This window comes from Erpetoichthys calabaricus, chromosome 15 (assembly GCF_900747795.2).
Source record: "Erpetoichthys calabaricus chromosome 15, fErpCal1.3, whole genome shotgun sequence".
Classification (NCBI taxonomy): Eukaryota; Metazoa; Chordata; class Cladistia; order Polypteriformes; family Polypteridae; genus Erpetoichthys; species Erpetoichthys calabaricus.
Genome location: NC_041408.2, coordinates 18978916 through 18997500, shown reverse-complemented (window position 1 = coordinate 18997500; position 18585 = coordinate 18978916). Strand labels below are relative to the sequence as shown.

General features: G+C 41.3%; 1 protein-coding gene across 1 annotated transcript in view; it reads right to left on the bottom strand.

Annotated features, from left to right (window-relative positions):
• Positions 1-775: 775 nt before the first annotated feature.
• The window catches only part of epas1b (endothelial PAS domain protein 1b), a 143305-nt gene continuing 125495 nt past the window's right edge, over positions 776-18585 (bottom strand). Inside the window, exons 13-16 of the mRNA XM_028820680.2 lie at positions 13640-13766; positions 8667-8769; positions 8260-8430; positions 776-3541 (exon numbers count right to left, since the gene is read on the bottom strand). Coding sequence (XP_028676513.1) covers positions 3390-3541; positions 8260-8430; positions 8667-8769; positions 13640-13766 — 553 coding nt within the window. The 3' untranslated portion in view covers positions 776-3389. The remainder of the gene's footprint in view (positions 3542-8259; positions 8431-8666; positions 8770-13639; positions 13767-18585) is intronic.

The window sequence follows — 18585 nt, the reverse complement described above, 5'->3', positions numbered from 1 at the left end:
CCTCCAGGACTGCAGTTTGAGACCACTGGTCTGTGTTGGCCTTGTAATGAAATTTGTAATCTTACTTCCTTTGAATATTACATTACAAACAGTAATAACCAATCAAATGGAAATACAGGCAACTGTTTGAAATTATACAAGGATGTACTTTATGATACTATTTACCTTAATAACTCCAGAAGGACTCGAGTCTGATAAAGCTCTGTAATAAGGACAAAGTTCAGTGGTATTCAGATCAGGCTCAGATGGGATTGACTGTTCAGCACAGCGGCACTGCCTACTTAAGAAAAGGGTTAGAATGATAACCTGCAGCCAAAGGGACCCTCCAGGACCGAAGTTGGGGACCCCTGATCTATACAGGCTGCATGCCATTGTCAGGTCGGTATCAGCCACACATTCTCATCGGGGTGCACAACAGCAAAATTCCTCACTTTGACCTCTGGCTGCTTCTGTGAAGACCAACCCCAAAGCGTCCCTCCTCCTGCCCCATTTGCACAACTTTATAAAACCTGCACACATAAGGAGCCCACATCACAACCTTAGAAAGAAAAGAAAAACAATAACATAGTTTCTTCAGGAATGTATGATTCTTCTGACCCCTCCATTAAGAGCACCCGAGTTTAAACAGGTTTTACAAGAGTTTATCAGGCCTATCTCACTGCTGCTGCATCCCGCTGTAGACAAATATTTTTCACAAAGCCCTTGACATGCCCGAACTTCTACTTCACATGACGGTCTCTGCCATCTTGACACACAACAAACAAGGAGTCTGGCGCAGTGTAGGATCAGTATACTTTAATAGGATATCAGTGTAAAGATACAACACCTCACTGGGTTAAAGGCCCCCGTTACACAAATAATGCCAATACGAACTCCGCAGCAGAGCTCAAAAGTTACTGGTCATCACTTAATGCACCTATCAAACCTTAAAAAATGGCCATCGATGAAAGAAGTTTGGTCAAGAGATACAAAAAACAAGCTTATTAAAAAGGCAAGAAACAAGAAGGAGAAAGAGGCAGCAGGTCGCCCATCAGATGCCACGTAACCACAAAACTGGTGCCAGCTTCTTCACAAGATAATCAGGCGGATTTTAAAGGGTATCAAGGGGATTGATAAGCATTGGGGTCCGGCAGCCCAAGGGCTTTGGGTTACAGTTCAGGCACTGTTAGCACTCCAGCTGCAGCACAAAACATTTAGAGACATGTCCCAGGGGAAGCCTTCTCATGAATCCGCCATCTTGGTTGTTATCATTTGCTCTTTTTCCATCAGTCCAATTCTGACTTAAAGATTATTTTTTCATAGGTAATGTCTTTAGATGAAGGACATTTTATAAAGGGGGGGGGGGGGTACAGAGTTCCAGAATTTAGGTGCTATCAGTGCAGAGTTACCAAGTTTTTGCACAGCCCAAAGCCATGGCACGTATTGAAGTCGCAGCACTGGTCAGGGCAGAGCAGCCTCCCATAATGAATGGCATCTCATCTTTCACCACCTTCTGAAGCATCAGCAATCCAGCTTACAAAAATCAAACAGAGCTTGAGAACAAGGGAAATACAACTGGTATTCTTCAGTACAGAAAGCTAGAAATTACATTTCAAATTTGATATGGCATAGCAGAGTTTTCACTGGTTGAACCAGCAGAAATGGGTAAGGGTGTCACCCTGGCACAGAAAGGCAGATTTTATATATACTGGGTGATTCAAAAGGATTCATCCGATTTCAAAGTGCCATATTTTTACAACCATGAGGCGCACATACCAATTGAAAGAGGGGCTCGGAGAGTTTCTGACTGTCACCGCAAGATGGCTGCCTTCAGTCTGCACATTTCTCAACGACGATGAGCTCCCTTGTCGCTGGATTGGCCGTAAAGGAGCCCACGATTTGGCAACTTCCCACTTCTGGCCCCCAAGATGTCACGCCGTGTGACTTTTTTTCGGTTTGGGGTACGTTAAGGATTCTGTTTATGTGCCACCACTCCCAACAACACTGGATGATCTCCGGAAATCGCATTGAAAGAGCCGCAAGTACAGTGACAATCGAGAATGGGATGACTCTGACTGTCGCGTTGATGTTGTCTGTACAGCTGCGGGAGGCCATATTGAGCACTTGTAAAATTACACAATTAACTTTACGCTCACCTAAACCACTTACAATTGACTGCATTGTTCTGTAATGATTTACAAGTGAAATAAATCATTTTGAAATCGGATGAATCACCCTGTATATATATATATATATATATTTAAAAAATGCAGACGAGAAGTAGAGTAGTCAGCTCTAAAGGCAAATCAAGCAATGGGCCCGTTCAAGAATGGTGAGCAAATCAGGGTCCTGAGAACAAAACAAAAAGGCATGTGGGTAATGCAGTGCGACTTTTTTTTATATATGCACACACATATATATATATATGTACATATACGTATATGCATGTGTGTGCGTGTGTAATATATAAAATATACTTTTCTTAAATTACAAACATAAATTCTGCTACACATTAAACAGGACATCAGTTGCCTACCCGGCACTGACCTGATTGCAACATTTCTCTTTCAGATTGCTTTCAAATGCCACTTTTACAACAGGTAAATACTAATCAACACAAAATATATTAATAACAATAATACAATAAAATAGTCATTTCTTTTTTTTTTTTTGCTGTTAATGTTGGTTAAGAATGTGAACAAGGCTTCATTTGGTGCTGAGTGGATAGATCTTTTTAAAGTACCAAGGCAAGTTAATATGAAACTGCTTCGACGTGAATTATGAATAGTATATGTGGAAAAGCTCAAGAGTGCACTTTTCGGTTTACTTGAGAGAGAGAGAAATTCCAGATAAGGAGGCTACAGAGATCACTCTAGTCCAAGTTTCTCTTTCTCTATATTTCTATAAATATGCTACTGTTAATTTAGATAAACATTGACCCTCTCCCACACCAAAGTGTTTACGGCTAAAAGGTTAGTGTGTTCCTACGTGAATATGTTGAGAGAGAAAGATCAAGCTTTTGCAATGCACTCAGGAATGGATCTCACTAGCAAAGTTGTTACATAAAACACAGTCCCCCTCCCAAAACAAAAAAAAATAAAAATGAAATGGATAAAGAAAATCCAAATCCCTCTTTACGTTTTAAGGCAATGCAGATTTGCTTAACAGTGAACTGAATAACGCATACAATCTCTCTCCTTCTCTCTCAGGTCTGTAAATGTGTGAGTTTACTACAGAGGAAAAGGCCACCACTGGTAAATGCATACACAGCGAACAAGTATGTAAAATCGTAATATCTGTATTAGAAATTGTCTACCTGCAAAAAAATATATACTTTTTTTTTTTTTAATAAAAGAACAAAAGCTGCATTCATTTAAACTGATACAAGCTACAGGTTACTGCAGCTGCTTTTAGGAGCCCTGGTCAAGTGCCCGCAGTAGGTCTCTTCCTTGCAATAGGTTCAGGTGCCCGTGGAGTGGCACATTGACTTCACAGTCATATCGGGTCAGTTCTGGCAACGAGTAGCTGTCGAAGGTTGGTCCAAGTAGGCGGGTTGCCATACCTGTAAAACAACACAGGGCGAGAAGGAAGCGGGTCACTATTCAATGAGGCAAGGTTACTGCAAAACAAGAGCTTACAGAGGAGACGGGAGTCGTGGGCTTATTTGCAGAGCCTGAAGAAGCAACACTATTGGGCAGAGGTGAAATAACTGGTACTGGATGACAATGGAGCATAACGAGGCCATCTTTGATGCTGCACTACTCTTGACTAATGTTGGCAAACATTACTAACTCCTTACTTACACAAAAAACAATTAAATATGTTATAACATATATATGTTAGTTACCTTTTCAACTTTTGTTAACAAAACTGCACATTTCACTGGCCAGCATTTGTTATCATATCCTAAGCCCATATATGAACCTTCATGAAACTGACCAGAAACACAGACAAATGTTCTTGTGTTGTATAAATACATTTAATCCTTCATGTGCTGTAAAGTAAATCAAATTCATTACTTTTTCTCATCCCCAACACAAGGCCCTAAATGTTAGCGGTATGAACACTGGCCACTGCACCGCCACATCTCACCATAGTGTCACGCACATCACGTGTGCATAGGGGACAGCTTCTTGGGTTTGGTGCTGTGCTCTTAACGTCTTTTCCTCTTTCTCTCTCTGCAGACTGGAAGACTGGCAGCTGCCACACCTCTGATGTTCCTTCCGGTGCCCGCCCACCTGGACTCCTGTCATAAATACTTAAGACTGGAAAATCCGCCATCTTGAGACATTCCAATTGGGACCTCATGTCTGGAAAGATGTTTCCACAATTATTGCATGTTTGTTTTGCATTTATTCCACTTAAACTGTACAGGGTCACCAGGGTGGTGCCCCACCTCTTTACTGCAGTCTGTCTGTTCTCTTACAATAGCGAAAACTAAACTGACACTTTATTAAAAGGTTTTTGGACTGGCACCCTGTCCAGGGTTCGTTCCCTGTCTTGTGTCCTATGCTAGCTCCAGCAGACCCCCATGACCCCGTTCAGAACAAAGTGGGTTAGAAAATGGCTGAGTTACCGGATTGCATGCAGCACACCCTTTTCTCCCTGGCTGTGCAATTGAGCCCTGCAAAGGACTGCATGTACTGTAATACAATACAATACAATTTATTTTTGCATAGCCCAAAATCACACAAGAAGTGCCACAATGGGCTTTAACAGGCCCTGCCTTTTGACAGCCCCCCAGCTTTGACTCTCTAAGAAGACAACGAAAACTCCCAAAAATAGAAAATAGGGAAAAAAATGGAAGAAACCTTGGGAAAGGCAGTTCAAAGAAGAGACCCCTTTCCAGGTAGGTTGGTGGGTCACCTTACCTAAAGGTGAGATCACCTTACACCCAGGGCTTCTGCAATGATTACCGGCCCCCTGTGACCCTACACTGGGCCAATTAAATTTACCTCGCAGCACATGCAGAGTTGAATGTATGCTGTGACGGGCGGCTATGGCCATTAGAGGGGAAAGAGAGCATCTGCAAGACATTATCTCCCCTGGAACGGTACAGGGCAGCCCACCCGGGTGGCTGTGGCACTATGGATTCCCAAAGGGCATGCTGGGAGTTGGGATTTGGTACAGCCCTGTTGGGTTCTGTGGGGGGCCGCCAGGGGGAGCTGCAGAGCCCTACAGTGGACTTTCACCACACCTGGGAGTAAGTCCAGGTAACGCTGATGAACCACCCGGAGGACTCCCAGGAGATAAATAAAAGGAGCCGCCTCACTCCATTTGAGGAGCCAGAGTTGGGAGGAAGAGGACGAAGCTTGTGAGGGAGGAGTGGAGGTGGTAGGACTGTGAATCGTGTGCTATTGGTGCTTTGCTGTGCTCTGGGGAGCGAGGAAGTTGTAAATATCATATGCGTATCATGTGCCTGGTAGGGGTGGCTGGACACACCCCGGTGGTCCACAATACCTATAAGTAAGGCGGGTATATTTATGTCTATAAAACAAGTATTGTGCTAGGTTCTCTATTATACAGTTAGGTCCATAAATATTTGGACAGAGACCACTTTTTTCTAATTTTGGTTCTGTACATTACCACAATGAAATTTAAATGAAACAACTCAGATGCAGTTGAAGTGCAGACTTTCAGCTTTAATTCAGTGGGGTGAACAAAACGATTGCATTAAAATGTGAGGCAACTAAAGCATTTTTTGAACATAAACCCTTCATTTCAGGGGCTCAAAAGTAATTGGACAATTGACTCAAAGGCTACTTCATGGGCAGATGTGGGCAAGTCCGTCGTTATGTCATTAATCACAATTAAGCAGATAAAAGGCCTGGAGTTGATCTGAGGTGTGGTGCTTGCATGTGGAAGATTTTGCTGTGAACAGACAACATGCGGTCAAAGGAGCTCTCCATGCAGGTGAAAGAAGCCATCCTTAAGCTGCGAAAACAGAAAAAAACCCATCCGAGAAATTGCTACAATATTACGAGTGGCAAAATCTACAGTTTTGTACATCCCGAGAAAGAAAGCAAGCACTGGTGAACTCAGCAACGCAAAAAGACCTGGACGTCCACGGCAGACAACAGTGGTGGATGATCGCAGAATCATTTCCAAGGTGAAGAGAAACCCCAGCCAACCAAATGAACAACACTCTCCAGGGGGTAGGCGTATCGATATCCAAGTCTACCATAAAGAGAAGACTGCATGAAAGTAAATACAGAGTAAATACTGCAAGGTGCAAGCCACTCATAAGCCTCAAGAATAGAAAGGCTAGATTGGACTTTGCTAAAGAACATCTAAAAAAGCCAGCACAGTTCTGAAAAAAACATTCTTTGGACAGATGAAACCAAGATGAACCTCTACCAGAATGATGGCAAGAAAAAAGTATGGAGAAGGCGTGGAACAGCTCATTATCCAAAGCATACCACATTATCTGTAAAACACGGTGGAGGCAGTGTGATGGCTTGGGCGTGCATGGCTGCCAGTGGCACTGGGACACTCGTGTTTATTGATGATGTGCCACAGGACAGAAGCAGCCGAATGAATTCTGAGGTGTTCAGAGACATACGTCTGCTCAAATCCAGCTAAATACAGCAGTCAAATTGATTGGGCGGCGTTTCATGATACAGATGGACAATGACCCAAAACATACAGCCAAAGCAACCCAGGAGTTTATTAAAGCAAAGAAGTGGAAAATTCTTGAATGGCCAAGTCAGTCACCTGATCTTAACCCAATTGAGCAGGCATTTCACTTGTTGAAGACTAAACTTCAGACAGAAAGGCCCACAAACAAACAGCAACTGAAAGCCACTGCAGTAAAGGCCTGGCAGAGCATTAAAAAGGAGGAAACCCAGCATCTGGTGATGTCCAGGAGTTCAAGACTTCAGGCTGTCATTGCCAGCAAAGGGTTTTCAACCAAGTATTAGAAATGAACATTTTATTTCCAGTTATTTAATTTGTCCAATTACTTTTGAGCCCCTGAAATGAAGGGTTTGTGTTAAAAAAAAAAAAGCTTTAGTTGCCTGACATTTTTATGTAATCGTTTTGTTCACCCCACTGAATTAAAGCTGAAAGTCTGCACTTCAACTGCATCTGAGTTGTTTCATTTAAAATTCATTGTGGTGATGTACAGAACCAAAATTAGAGAAAAGTTGTCTCTGTCCAAATATTTATGGACATAACTGTAAGAAAAAAACTTGGGACAAGACTTTTTTCCTGCGACGAGACGTGATCTTTTGAAGAGAGACAGAGAGACACTTCCACATCACTCGAGATGGACAAGTCACGTCATACTTACAACCTTTGGAAGCAAGTCCTGTGATACGCATGCAGAGGAGGTTAGAGATAATGGAAGTAGGAAAATTCGAAAGTCTCAAGAAAATGAGAGTAAAGCTCACATTAGCGCAAAACAAACGGAAAATAGTACTCAGTGAAATAACGGAACAGTGAAAAGAGGTCGAATAGTGTTTGAGGATGTCTGGGGGAGAAGAGAGACAAGGCAGTGACTTTAAAATGTTCGAAGCGCCGCATGAAATGTAGATCACGTGGCACGGGAGCAACAGCAAACCAGCAGCTGATCGAGAAAAGAGGAGGATAAAAAAAAAGGAATTTGTTTCCCATTGTATCACCGTTTAAGAGGGGGTTTCAGAGGAGTGACCGTGTCTCCTTGGGGTGCGTTCAGCCCCCCTCTTCACAACAGCGTGTAGCACTGGCAGGGGAAGGGGGGGAGGGGTAGGCGAGCGAAGTTCAGATCATGCGGTATGGCAGCAGCAGCAATCCAGCAGCTGATCGAGCAAAGAGGAAGTAAAAAAAACCAACTGTTATTTGTTTCCCATTGTATTACCATTTAAGAGAGGTTTCGGAGGAGTGGCCATGTCTTGGCGCTTGGCGAGCAAAGCAAGCAGGGGTCGAAGCCCCCTAGTTACTTAAAAAGTAATCTGATTATGTAACACTGCTCTTGATACAGTAATACTGGCTTACCCAGTTATATATCTACTCTTTCAGCTTTGTGTTGGTCAGGCGGAAAGAACACAGGCAGAGCAACGTCTGAGATTTAGCATTGCCTTCTGTAAATAAGCCATTAAACAGAGGAATCATTTGTACAGTGTTTCCAAAATTAGGCCTCATGTGTTTTCTGGTTTAACCCCGCTTTTCATTATTAAATACATTTCAATATAAATTACATTTATCCTCGTATAAAAACCATTAAGATTAATTGCATGAAAAAAAAAATGATTTAATCACCCGGACAGCTGTTCTGCTTTCACTTCTTTAGTGGTTTCTTACCTTCAAGTTTTTGTGCTGGCAGAACGGTAAATTCTCGATATCCTGGTCCGTATGGTTGCCGTGGAAATGCGATTCTTTGATCATTAGCACCGTGTTCTGAACAAAGAGACATTTTGTGGTGGAGTGAGTTCAGTGGTTGTTCTGCTACTTCTTGTCCAGGATCAAATTTGTCTGCAATTGAGAAATACAACAGAAAATTATAGGTGTTGAGTGAGTAATAAGCCCCCAGGGAGAGGTGAGGCCTGTGTCTATTTCACTAAGCGTGGATAACTAATTAACTGACTAGTTAAATATTAATCAACAAGAGACAGATATATTGTACATCACCCTTCAAACCACAAGCACAAGTGGTTTTGGAGCAGCACTTACAACAACAGACATACTTGATGGATCAACGGGCTAATCACCTGGTATTGCACTTGTGCTGAGAGATTTCTCAATCAACGCACGGTTTTCGGCTTTGACAGCTTTCAGCTTCTTCCACGTGGCTTTGCTTTGCGGTGGATTTCCCTGCAGAGTAAAGGACACGGTTAACTAAGTGGGGTGTTGCACACTCACCTCAACACTTCAATGGACTTTGAGAGCAAGAAAATCTGGTTGGGTGCAATACACTGCAAAAGTGAAAATGATATGATATTAAATCTAGTTTTGCTCGTTGTAAGAATTATTGACTTATCCAAAAATTTGGATTTATGATTATTTAATAATAATCAAGTAATAGTAATAGTCAAGTAAATTTTGCTTACCCTTCGGCAGATCTTCTTGCTACAAACAAGCAAAATAACTCCCATTTAAATTTTTTTTTGTCTAGTTTTTGCAGTGCACCAATCAGCTGCTGGCACAAACATTATATTGCTTGCTGTGATACATTGCATTATGGGGTTCCATGTTGTTTTGGGTGGGTGGCTGCAGGGGGTTCACTAGGAGGGAGACGAGCGGATTGCTTATTATGTGCGAGTGCAATCAGCTTAGCTGTTCTTTACTGATGTTTTGCAAGTCGTTAAAAGGAAGCCTGGGAAAAGAGCGAGGGGCAAGCAAAAAGAATTGAGAATGATGATGATGATGATGATTGAGACAGCAAACTCAGGATCGCAGCAGACCCAGTGTAACACTGAGGAGGCATGGCAGTAGTGACACATGTAAGTGACCATCTCCACCGGGAAGCCCTAAGGAAGCACAGACGTCTACAGATGCCAAGGGATGTCAGGGATAACCATGTTTGCCGGAAGGTGTCTTCTGCTCCTGAGAAGACCTCAAAAAAGGTGGGCCGCAGAGGTGCAGAAGTGGATCGACGCAGTGGGGCGCAAGTTTTTGACGAAGACAGTGTCTGACTGTGTTTTAAATTGCGATTTTTAACAGTTTTGTGGATTTATTTATTCTCTGGGATTTTAATCTCCACATGCACTCTAGCTTTATGGGTTATTTATTGATGAAGTGCACTGCGCACTTTAAACACCGTTTGAATTGTTTTCATTAAAGCACTATGCACTTTTTCCACCAACCTTTACTGGTTTGAGCCCTCATCGCACTGGCTCATCCTCAGTACATGATTATCGCCCACCTGACTTCAAGTGGGTAATGCCAACCGCTGTTCAAACCTGGGCATCATAATTGCGTGTCGATAATGGTGGAGCATACTTGTGTGCAGTTTGAGGCTGTGAGGAGGTTGCTTGTTCTACCTTCTTTTATACTGAGCCCACATTAAATGGGTCACTGAACAAACATTACAGTAAAATAAGCTGCAGCCTGCGTATTTAATGCGTTGTTTAATTCTCTTTGCATTATTACATTGTACTTTTACACTGTATGTGCAGGCTTGGCCAGTGAAGACTGGTAGGAAGTTTCAAACGTTCACAGTGATACCTTGAGTAAGAGGTTATGACAGCGAGGAGAAACTGGAAGGAGGGAATTTGAATAACAATAATAATGCATTTTATTTATATAGCACCCTTCCCATTCAGTATGAGCAACAGGGCATATACAGCATTGGATACAAGTTATATCTGCATACAACACTGCGTGTAAATAAGGATAAAAACAGGAAACACAATGCTTTGACTTGAAATAAGAGACAATAAACCGGAATAAAAATACAAAATATGACAAGAAAAGTCTGAATGGAAAACATTGCGTGTGAACCAAACACAAATCAACCTGTGCAACTGGACAGACAGGGTAAGTTGAAAGAAGGGTCAGCATCTCAGGGTGAGTTAAACACCTTCCTGAACAAATGAGCTTTAAGTTGTTTTTAAAGGAATGAATGGAGTCAGCTGATCTCCTTCATTTGGGGCGGTCATTCCAAAGTATGGACGCCATGGAGCTGGAGGCCCTGTCACCCATAGAGCAGTGTAGCTTGGGGCACAGAATCAGTGGACCTTAGTGGCCAGGAGCATAGTGATGGCGGTGTAGTCCGATGAAAGGCCAGTTAAAGTTTTATAGGTTATTAACAGAAATTTATATTCAATCCTATGGGAGAAAGTGAAGGAGGGGCAGATCTGTATAAGGACTCTTGCTGCAGAGTTTTGAACCCACTGGAGCTGTGATAAAAGATTTAAAGGGGTGAGTTACAGTACTTGATGTAGGATGGAATAAATGCAAGGACACGTATCTCAGCACTGGAAAAGGAGAGGAATGAGCGAACATGGGACATGTTGAAGAAGTGGACGTAAGAAAGTGACCCGATGTGATTTAAGTGGGCAGAATAAGAAAGGGAGGAATCAAGAATGACAGAAAGAGTCCTTGCAGAAGAAGAAGGGCTGATGAGGTCATCACCCGTGATTGGTATGGAGCTCATGCTCTGAAGTATCAATCAGCATCACTCTGGTTTTCTTGGAGTTTAATTTTAAACTGTTACGTTCCATTCTGGTTTTAATTTCACTGAGACAAGTTGTGAGCTGAGAAAACTCACTTTGAAGAGTGAAATGGATCTGAGTGGCAGCCTCATATAAATGATAACCCAGTCCAAAGCCATGAATAATATGGTCAAGATACAGAAGAGCAGAGAGTGGAGGACTGAGCCTTGAGGGAGTCGTTGTGTGACTAGTTGTGTGAACTCTGAAGAACTTTGGTCAATCAGTCTGTGAGAACTTAAACCACTGGAGGGCAAAGCCAGAGATACTCAGCATGTTCTCCGCTCTGGACAGTAGAATATCATACTTGACAGAATCAAATGCTGCACTAAGGTCTAGCAGAATTAGAATTCTGATTTGTACAGGGTCTGCTGCCACATGCAAATCATTAGTTACCTGAAGCAGAACAGTTTGACAGCTGGGCTGTGCTCTGAAACCAGACTGAAAGGGTTCCATTAGATTATTACTTCCATTTAGTGGGGAACAAATTCATCAGTGCAAAAAGCAAGCCTAGGTCTACAGAGATGATCTTTCCCTGACAGCCTCCATCTTCCTCTCATTTACACATAGTAATGAATTGCTGTACAAGCATACATCTGACCTGGGGGGATACAGTCATTCATGAGGGAATTAGGATGTTCTAGGTTTTTGTGTTGTATAACCATTATGTTGCGGTGAATATGATTGAAGGCACTATATAAAATAACGATTTGTTGATCAAGGCACACAGTTGATATTGGAGGGTGGTATCTCTGCTATTATATGAGGGGGGACCCAAAAATAATGAGAATTAAAAAAAAAAAATAATCGTATATTTCTCAGAACATTTCCAAAATGTAATCACCCTCAAAATATTCTCCCTGAGATGCAATACACTTGTCCCACCGCTTTTTCCATTTTTCAAAACTGTTCTGAAACCTCCTCTACACCCTGAAAGCGCATTCCTTTCAGATCCCTCTTCATTCTTGGAAATGAGAAAAAAAATCACAGGGTGCAAGGTCCAGGAAGTGGGGGGGGGGGGGGCAGGAAACCGTTGGCATCCCGTTTTGTGTAAGAAACCACCGAACACTCAATGCTGTGTGCTGTGCCTGATCGCCACAATTTGGATCGTTTTCTCGACACTGCATCACGCAATCACTTGAGCACTCCAAGGACGCTGCTTGGCCAAATGACATAGAGGGCCGTTTAGTACAAGCAGCTAGCGGCAAACGTCGGAACGAACGCCCCTCCAGCCTCCAGAAAAAATTCTCATTATTTTTGGGTCCTCCTCCCCATGTATGTTCACAAGTCTTGGGTCACAGTATTAAAAAGTCTTTAGGTGAATCTTCACGAGTTCTACAGAGTACTACAATCTTTATAACTAGTAAGCCCGTGATTCGCTAGCGAATCGGAAATCCAAGAATGGCAATCAGTTTTTGTTCCGTCCGATATCTGGATGGATGACATATCATGGAAGGTGGGTGCGTCTGGGGACATGTCATCTAACTACATAAGCATATCTGTAGTAGAGCGGTGTCGTTTTGTGGAGACGTGATTCCGTTGCCTTTGCTGACACCAACTGCTGGCAGAGTTTTGCACAGCAAGTTCAGTTTACAGGTTGTGGTGTTCGTGTGCCAGCCACTGAGTGTGGGAAGCCGCTGGGTTAGAGTCTGTGACCGTTATGTGATCTACATTACTGGCACAGTGGATTAGAGCAAGTGTGGCTCATAGGTTGTGTTGTTTGGGCGTCACGTACTGACTCTGGGAAGCCGCTGCGTTTGACTCTGGGACGGGCGCCACGGCACATTACGTTGTGTTATTTGGGCGCCACCTACTGACTCCGGGAAGCTGCCATGGTTTGGGAAGTCGCTGCGTTTGACTGTGGGGCGGGCGCCACAGCGTTTTGGGACGCCGCTGCGTTTGACTCTGGACTGTGGGGCGGGCGCCAAACTGAATGACCGTTATGTGATCTACATTACTGGCACAGTGGATTAGAGCAAGTCTAGTTTACAGGTGGCGGGCTCGTTGCAGTGTGGCAGTGCGCGTGACATCCGGTTTACAACCTTCTCGTTTCTGTGTTTTCTGTGCAGTGTGTGTGCGCCTCGATGCGCCCTGCACCCAGCGCCCTGAGTCCATATCCAGTTTACAACCTTCGGTTAGTAAGACTCACACATTTGATAGTTCTATAAGTAATACAGAAGGACCTTGGTGTGAACCTGGGGCTTGAGCTGGCACAATCTACCTGGAGGGCATTTGCTGTTCTTAACAAACCATATAGTAATGATCAGCGAAATACTCCATTACAGAAAGTAGTAGGTTTGGGAGAGGCTAAGCCAAAGAACTTTAGTCTTAAGGGAAATCCTGTTAGGAACAGCACCTGAAAAAAGTCGTCTTTCTAACAAATCGTGTTAATTGATTTAAAAACAAAAAAGCGTATGCAGCACATTATGTTTTCAGTATGACAAACAGACAGGAATCACTTTAATTTTTTCCTCTGTAACAGCAATTCCTTACTTTAGCATTCATTTAAGCACTAGAATCACTGAACCCACCAGAGCCTCCTCCTGAAACGCTGTCTGTTGGCTAAACTCCAAGTGTCTTTTGCGCTTGAAACTGTTGATGAAATCCTGTTGTACTGCAATCATTTCTTTGTTTTGGTGAAAGAAGTCTTCAAGAGACCTAAAAAGACAAAGAGGGTTCACTACTTGAGGTCACTTTGGTGGATCATGAAAATACTCCCTGTATAATGCCCCCCCAACCCCACCCCGCCACTAACAAGCTAATGAGTCATTATGCAGCTCACTGTAATGTCCAGTCAAGAGTTTCTATCAGGAACATGAAACCATCAGAAATAACCTGGTCAAGCGATAGGGAAGCTGATAATTAATTCGATAATGGAGCGCTGTAAAAGACAGCTACAGTGCCATTTCTGCTTTACTGCCTATGTCTGTTTATGCTTTAGGAGCAATTACACAAAGCAGCAGTGACTGCCTTTTTCATCCTCTCTTTCTCCTGGTGACAAGTAGCAACCTGTTTTGCATTATTTTTTTATGGCTAAAATATGGTGTAGTGGAACCAGTGAAAACTGTGTAGAATGAAACATCTCATAAAGACAAAAAGACGGCACAATGTTTGTTCATTTGGTGTAACTAAAGTCTGGAAGCTTTACTCTCTGCTGAGCAGCTGTCTTTCATCTCCACACAATTGACTGCTCTATCAGCGAAAACATCACATGTCAAGACAAGGCTACCAAGCAATGGATCAGGTGGGCGAGAAATTCGGAGAAAAGACAGGCAAAGCAAAACGTGTAGGCAGCTTTGAACACCGCATGCTGGTGAGCAAGGGGGTAAAGTGGCAGGGGTAACTAGTCGCAGATTATTGGAGGTGGGATGAAACCCTGGGTGCCTGGAGAATACCCCACAAAAAAACATGCAAACGCCACACAGACAGTTATCATCCAGGAGTTAAACCTGATCTTCGGCAAGTGCCTTGAGCATGGGAAAGGTGCTATATAAATAAAATATATTATTATAATAATTATTATTATTATTCAAGATTGTCTGAGAGATGTGCTTATACCATGAAAGTAATGTAAGTTTCCGGAACTTTACGAACCTAACCTAACAATTACAAATACATATGCACAGTATATGCATACACTCATTTGTATATTTAAACATATTGTATCCTGCTTGTGGCTTCTATTGAATATCGTTATTTTATCTTGTTTTATAACATTTTCAGCTTGGCAACAGAAAGTATGCTATATAAGATAACATAACAAACCCGGCTAATTGAATTCAAGATCACTGCAGACACATAAGACAGGAACAATTCCAACATTGAGCTTTATATAAAAATGAACTGAATTGAAATTAATTTCAAACAAAAAAATCGGGAGTGCGCTCCCCTCGACTTTCGTATACTGAGACAGAGGAAAAGGTCATCAGAACCACTTCTAGTTGCACAATGTTTCTCAAATCTCATATCTCTTTGTTTCTCATCATAACTAATTGATAATAGTGATACACAATCATTTAACTCTATTTATAATCAAACTTTATATTAAAATGATATTTTCACACTTAGGGAGGTGGAATTGTTTCATGATTACATTTCCATTACCTCGATTACGTGCAAAGTAAAAAGAGTTATAGTCACCTAAAAACATAGAAAAAGTGTTAGTATTATAAAATATTTGTTGCAATAAATTGCTATAGGTAAAACTGTATTTCACTAAATTTAATTATTACAATGATGGCAGAAATAAAAAAAAATTTCATAAAATTCAGTGTATTACCAGGAACATGATGGGGACGTGGCAGCTTGTTGTTCCCATTACATCTTTATATTTACATGGCCTGTTCAATGTTTACAAGTTATTGTTAAACTGATGATGTATAAATTAAAATAAAATTAATAATAGTTATTGAAAGAATTTGCATTATACTAAATAAAGCTTTTAATATCGTATACACATTTATATTTCCGAGATAAAAAATTTAGTATGGTTGTTTAAATAAAATACTACTTCTGGTTGAGTAATTTTTCTCAAATTTCATATCTGTTTGTTTTTTATCATTATAAATATCTATACAAAATTTGAATCATCTATCTGTAATTATAACCATAGTTTACTTGAAAATTCATGAAAGTATCCAGTTAAAGTATCACTTCCAGATGTAAGAAGTGGCCCAAAAGTTGATAGGATTCCTTATTTTTGATATAAAGCAGGTGTACAAAATCTCATTGATCAGGTAAAAGCATTTTCAAGTTATTGTATTTACATGCAGACAGACATAATTTCAAAAGTGGTATTTTCAGACTCAGGAATAGTGCTGGGTGGTACACCGGTTCATACCGAAAATCGTTTTTTATTTTTGTTATGATATGGATTTTTCTTATATCGCAACACCAGTTTAAATTGCCTAAACAACGTTCGGAACGTGGCGCAGCGGGAAACTTTTTAAGGGGGAACTTTTTCACTGCTACACCACTAAACATGCATGCAACAGAGTACACGCGGTAGTGGAGGTATTGCGTGGTGAAAATGGACAGAGAACATTCCGAAACTGAAGCTGTAGCTGACAATAAAGTTGAACATGATGACACAGAAGAACTTTTGCTGGAAATAGGAGTCACATCTGTTGTCTGGAGATACTTCAGATTTAAAAGGTCAGATGTGGACCATTATGTTCAAATGTGTGAATACTGTTTCTATACTACTGGATAATACTGCAAGCCAAGCTGTACTTGTTTTATTTGTTTTCAATACTGTGTAATGTACCTGGGTACTATGTAATAGTGTGACGACATGTTGACTTTATTCTCGACATTTCCACTTTAATCTTGCCGTTTATGTCGAGATTAAAGTCGACATGTTGACTTTATTCTCGACATTTCTACTTTATTCTTGCCGTTTATGTCGAGATTAAAGTCGACATGTTGACTTTATTCTCGTAATTTGTTATTAAAGTAGAGCATCATAAACTAAACTTCATCTTAAAATGAATATTTAATTTACTAGATTTTCTCAAACCCCATCATAAGTTATGTAGCACATTAAATGCTTTGTGTTGTGTTTTCGGAGCCATGTTAATCGCTACGTGCTTCTTAAACTGACTTCCTCTTGCACTAAGAGGAGGCGCAGACAGCACACAGAATACATTAATTTCATGATATTCCTGCTCCCTGAACATTTAGAATGCTAAGATAAATACTTGACATCATTTTCTTAATGAAATGCATTAAAGCATGTATTAATCATGTGGGGGCACGGTGGCGTGGAGGTTGCACTGCAGCCTTGTAGCAAGGGGGTCCCGGGTGTTTCCTGCCTTGAATTTGCATGTTTTTCTGGTGGGTTTACTCGGTGTGCTTCAGTTTCCTTTCAAAGTCATGTAGGATAGCGGGTTTTGTTATGCTATATTGACCCTGCTAGTGTATGTTTTGCTCGTATTCACCCTGCGATGTGCTGGCACCACGTTCAGGGTTTCCTCCTGCCTTGCACACAATGCTTGCTGGGATGGGTGCAACCCTGAATGGATGGCATAATTAAACATGTATAATGAAGATTTTTTTTAAAGTTCTGAACATTCCGTGGTCTAAGTTTATAACTAGTTTTAATTTCACAAACACGTTTATCGTGTGGCGATTGGTTATGTGGAGAAAGAAAAAGGAAGGCTACTAACTGGGGGTTTTGGTACATCAGACAAAGACAGCATGCATGAAATAAAGAAAGCCTGCTCAGAAGAACATCCATTGAATTCTGTGTTCGTGTCTCCGACCACCAGATCACGAACCCAACATTTACAAAATATTTAAGTTAAGTCTGTGCGATACCCATTCATACATCCAATTTTTTGGAGCCTCGTCACACCGGCCATAAAGTTCTCTACACTGAACAACCCCTTACTGCGAGGGACTAGCACTACCGTGCATGTTTAATACATACTTTAATGCATTTCATCATGAAAATTATATCAAGTATTTATCTTAGCATTCTAAATTTTCAGAGAGCAGGAATATCATGAAGTGAATGTATTCTGTGTGGCGATCGCTGCCTCTTAGTGCAAGAGAAAGTTAGTTTAAGAAGCGCGTAACGCGTAGGGAACACTTAACACAAAGCATTTAATGTGCTACATGAACTTATGATGGGGTTTGAGAAAAATCTAGTGAATTAAACATTGATTTTAGGATGAAGTTTAGTTTACGAGAATAAAGTGGAAATGTCGAGAATAAAGTCAACATGTCGACTTTATTCTCGACATATAGTTTTTTTTTTCCTTCCCTGTGTCCGTATTTTTTTTTTCTTCACCTGTGGCCCTAATACACTTCCGTAGGGCTATACCACAAATCTTAATACATAATTCGCCTTCCTCCTCACTCACTCACTCACGTCCGTCCGAAGCCAAATGCGCAGTCGCCTTCTGTGCAGCTGCCCGAAAAACCTTACGAGACCGACATCCCAACCCCAACATCGCGGCAGGTGCGGATTTACGGCCGCAAAAATTCAAAGAGAAAGGCGCACTTTCGATTAAAGCTCTAGAGGCCTGAAAGGCGATTTCGACTACAGCTTGAGGCCTAATTACACATTCATTCAATACACCTATATCAGGTTTGTGGTGCTTATACTTATTACTATTCCATATTGTACTGGAACATTCATCATTCAATATAATACTATAGGCCTGGAAAAATTCATCAACTAACAGTACAAGCCTGTACAGTAATGAGTAAAGCGGACTACAATCATTACAAAACAACTTCTTCATTACTTATCATTTGTTCTTCATACACTGCTGACACAAACTTGTGCCCGCTTCATCTTACGTTGTCGAAATGGGCTGTTTGTCTAGTAGCATTATAAATGCAAGTTACAGTTTTATTATTTATGTTTATAGCTTAGCTTGAAGCAAGGTCCATATTAATGCAATTTGCCTTAATGATGGTTCACCAAGTTGCACTTGTTTTATTTTATTTTATTTTTATTTGGTGAATA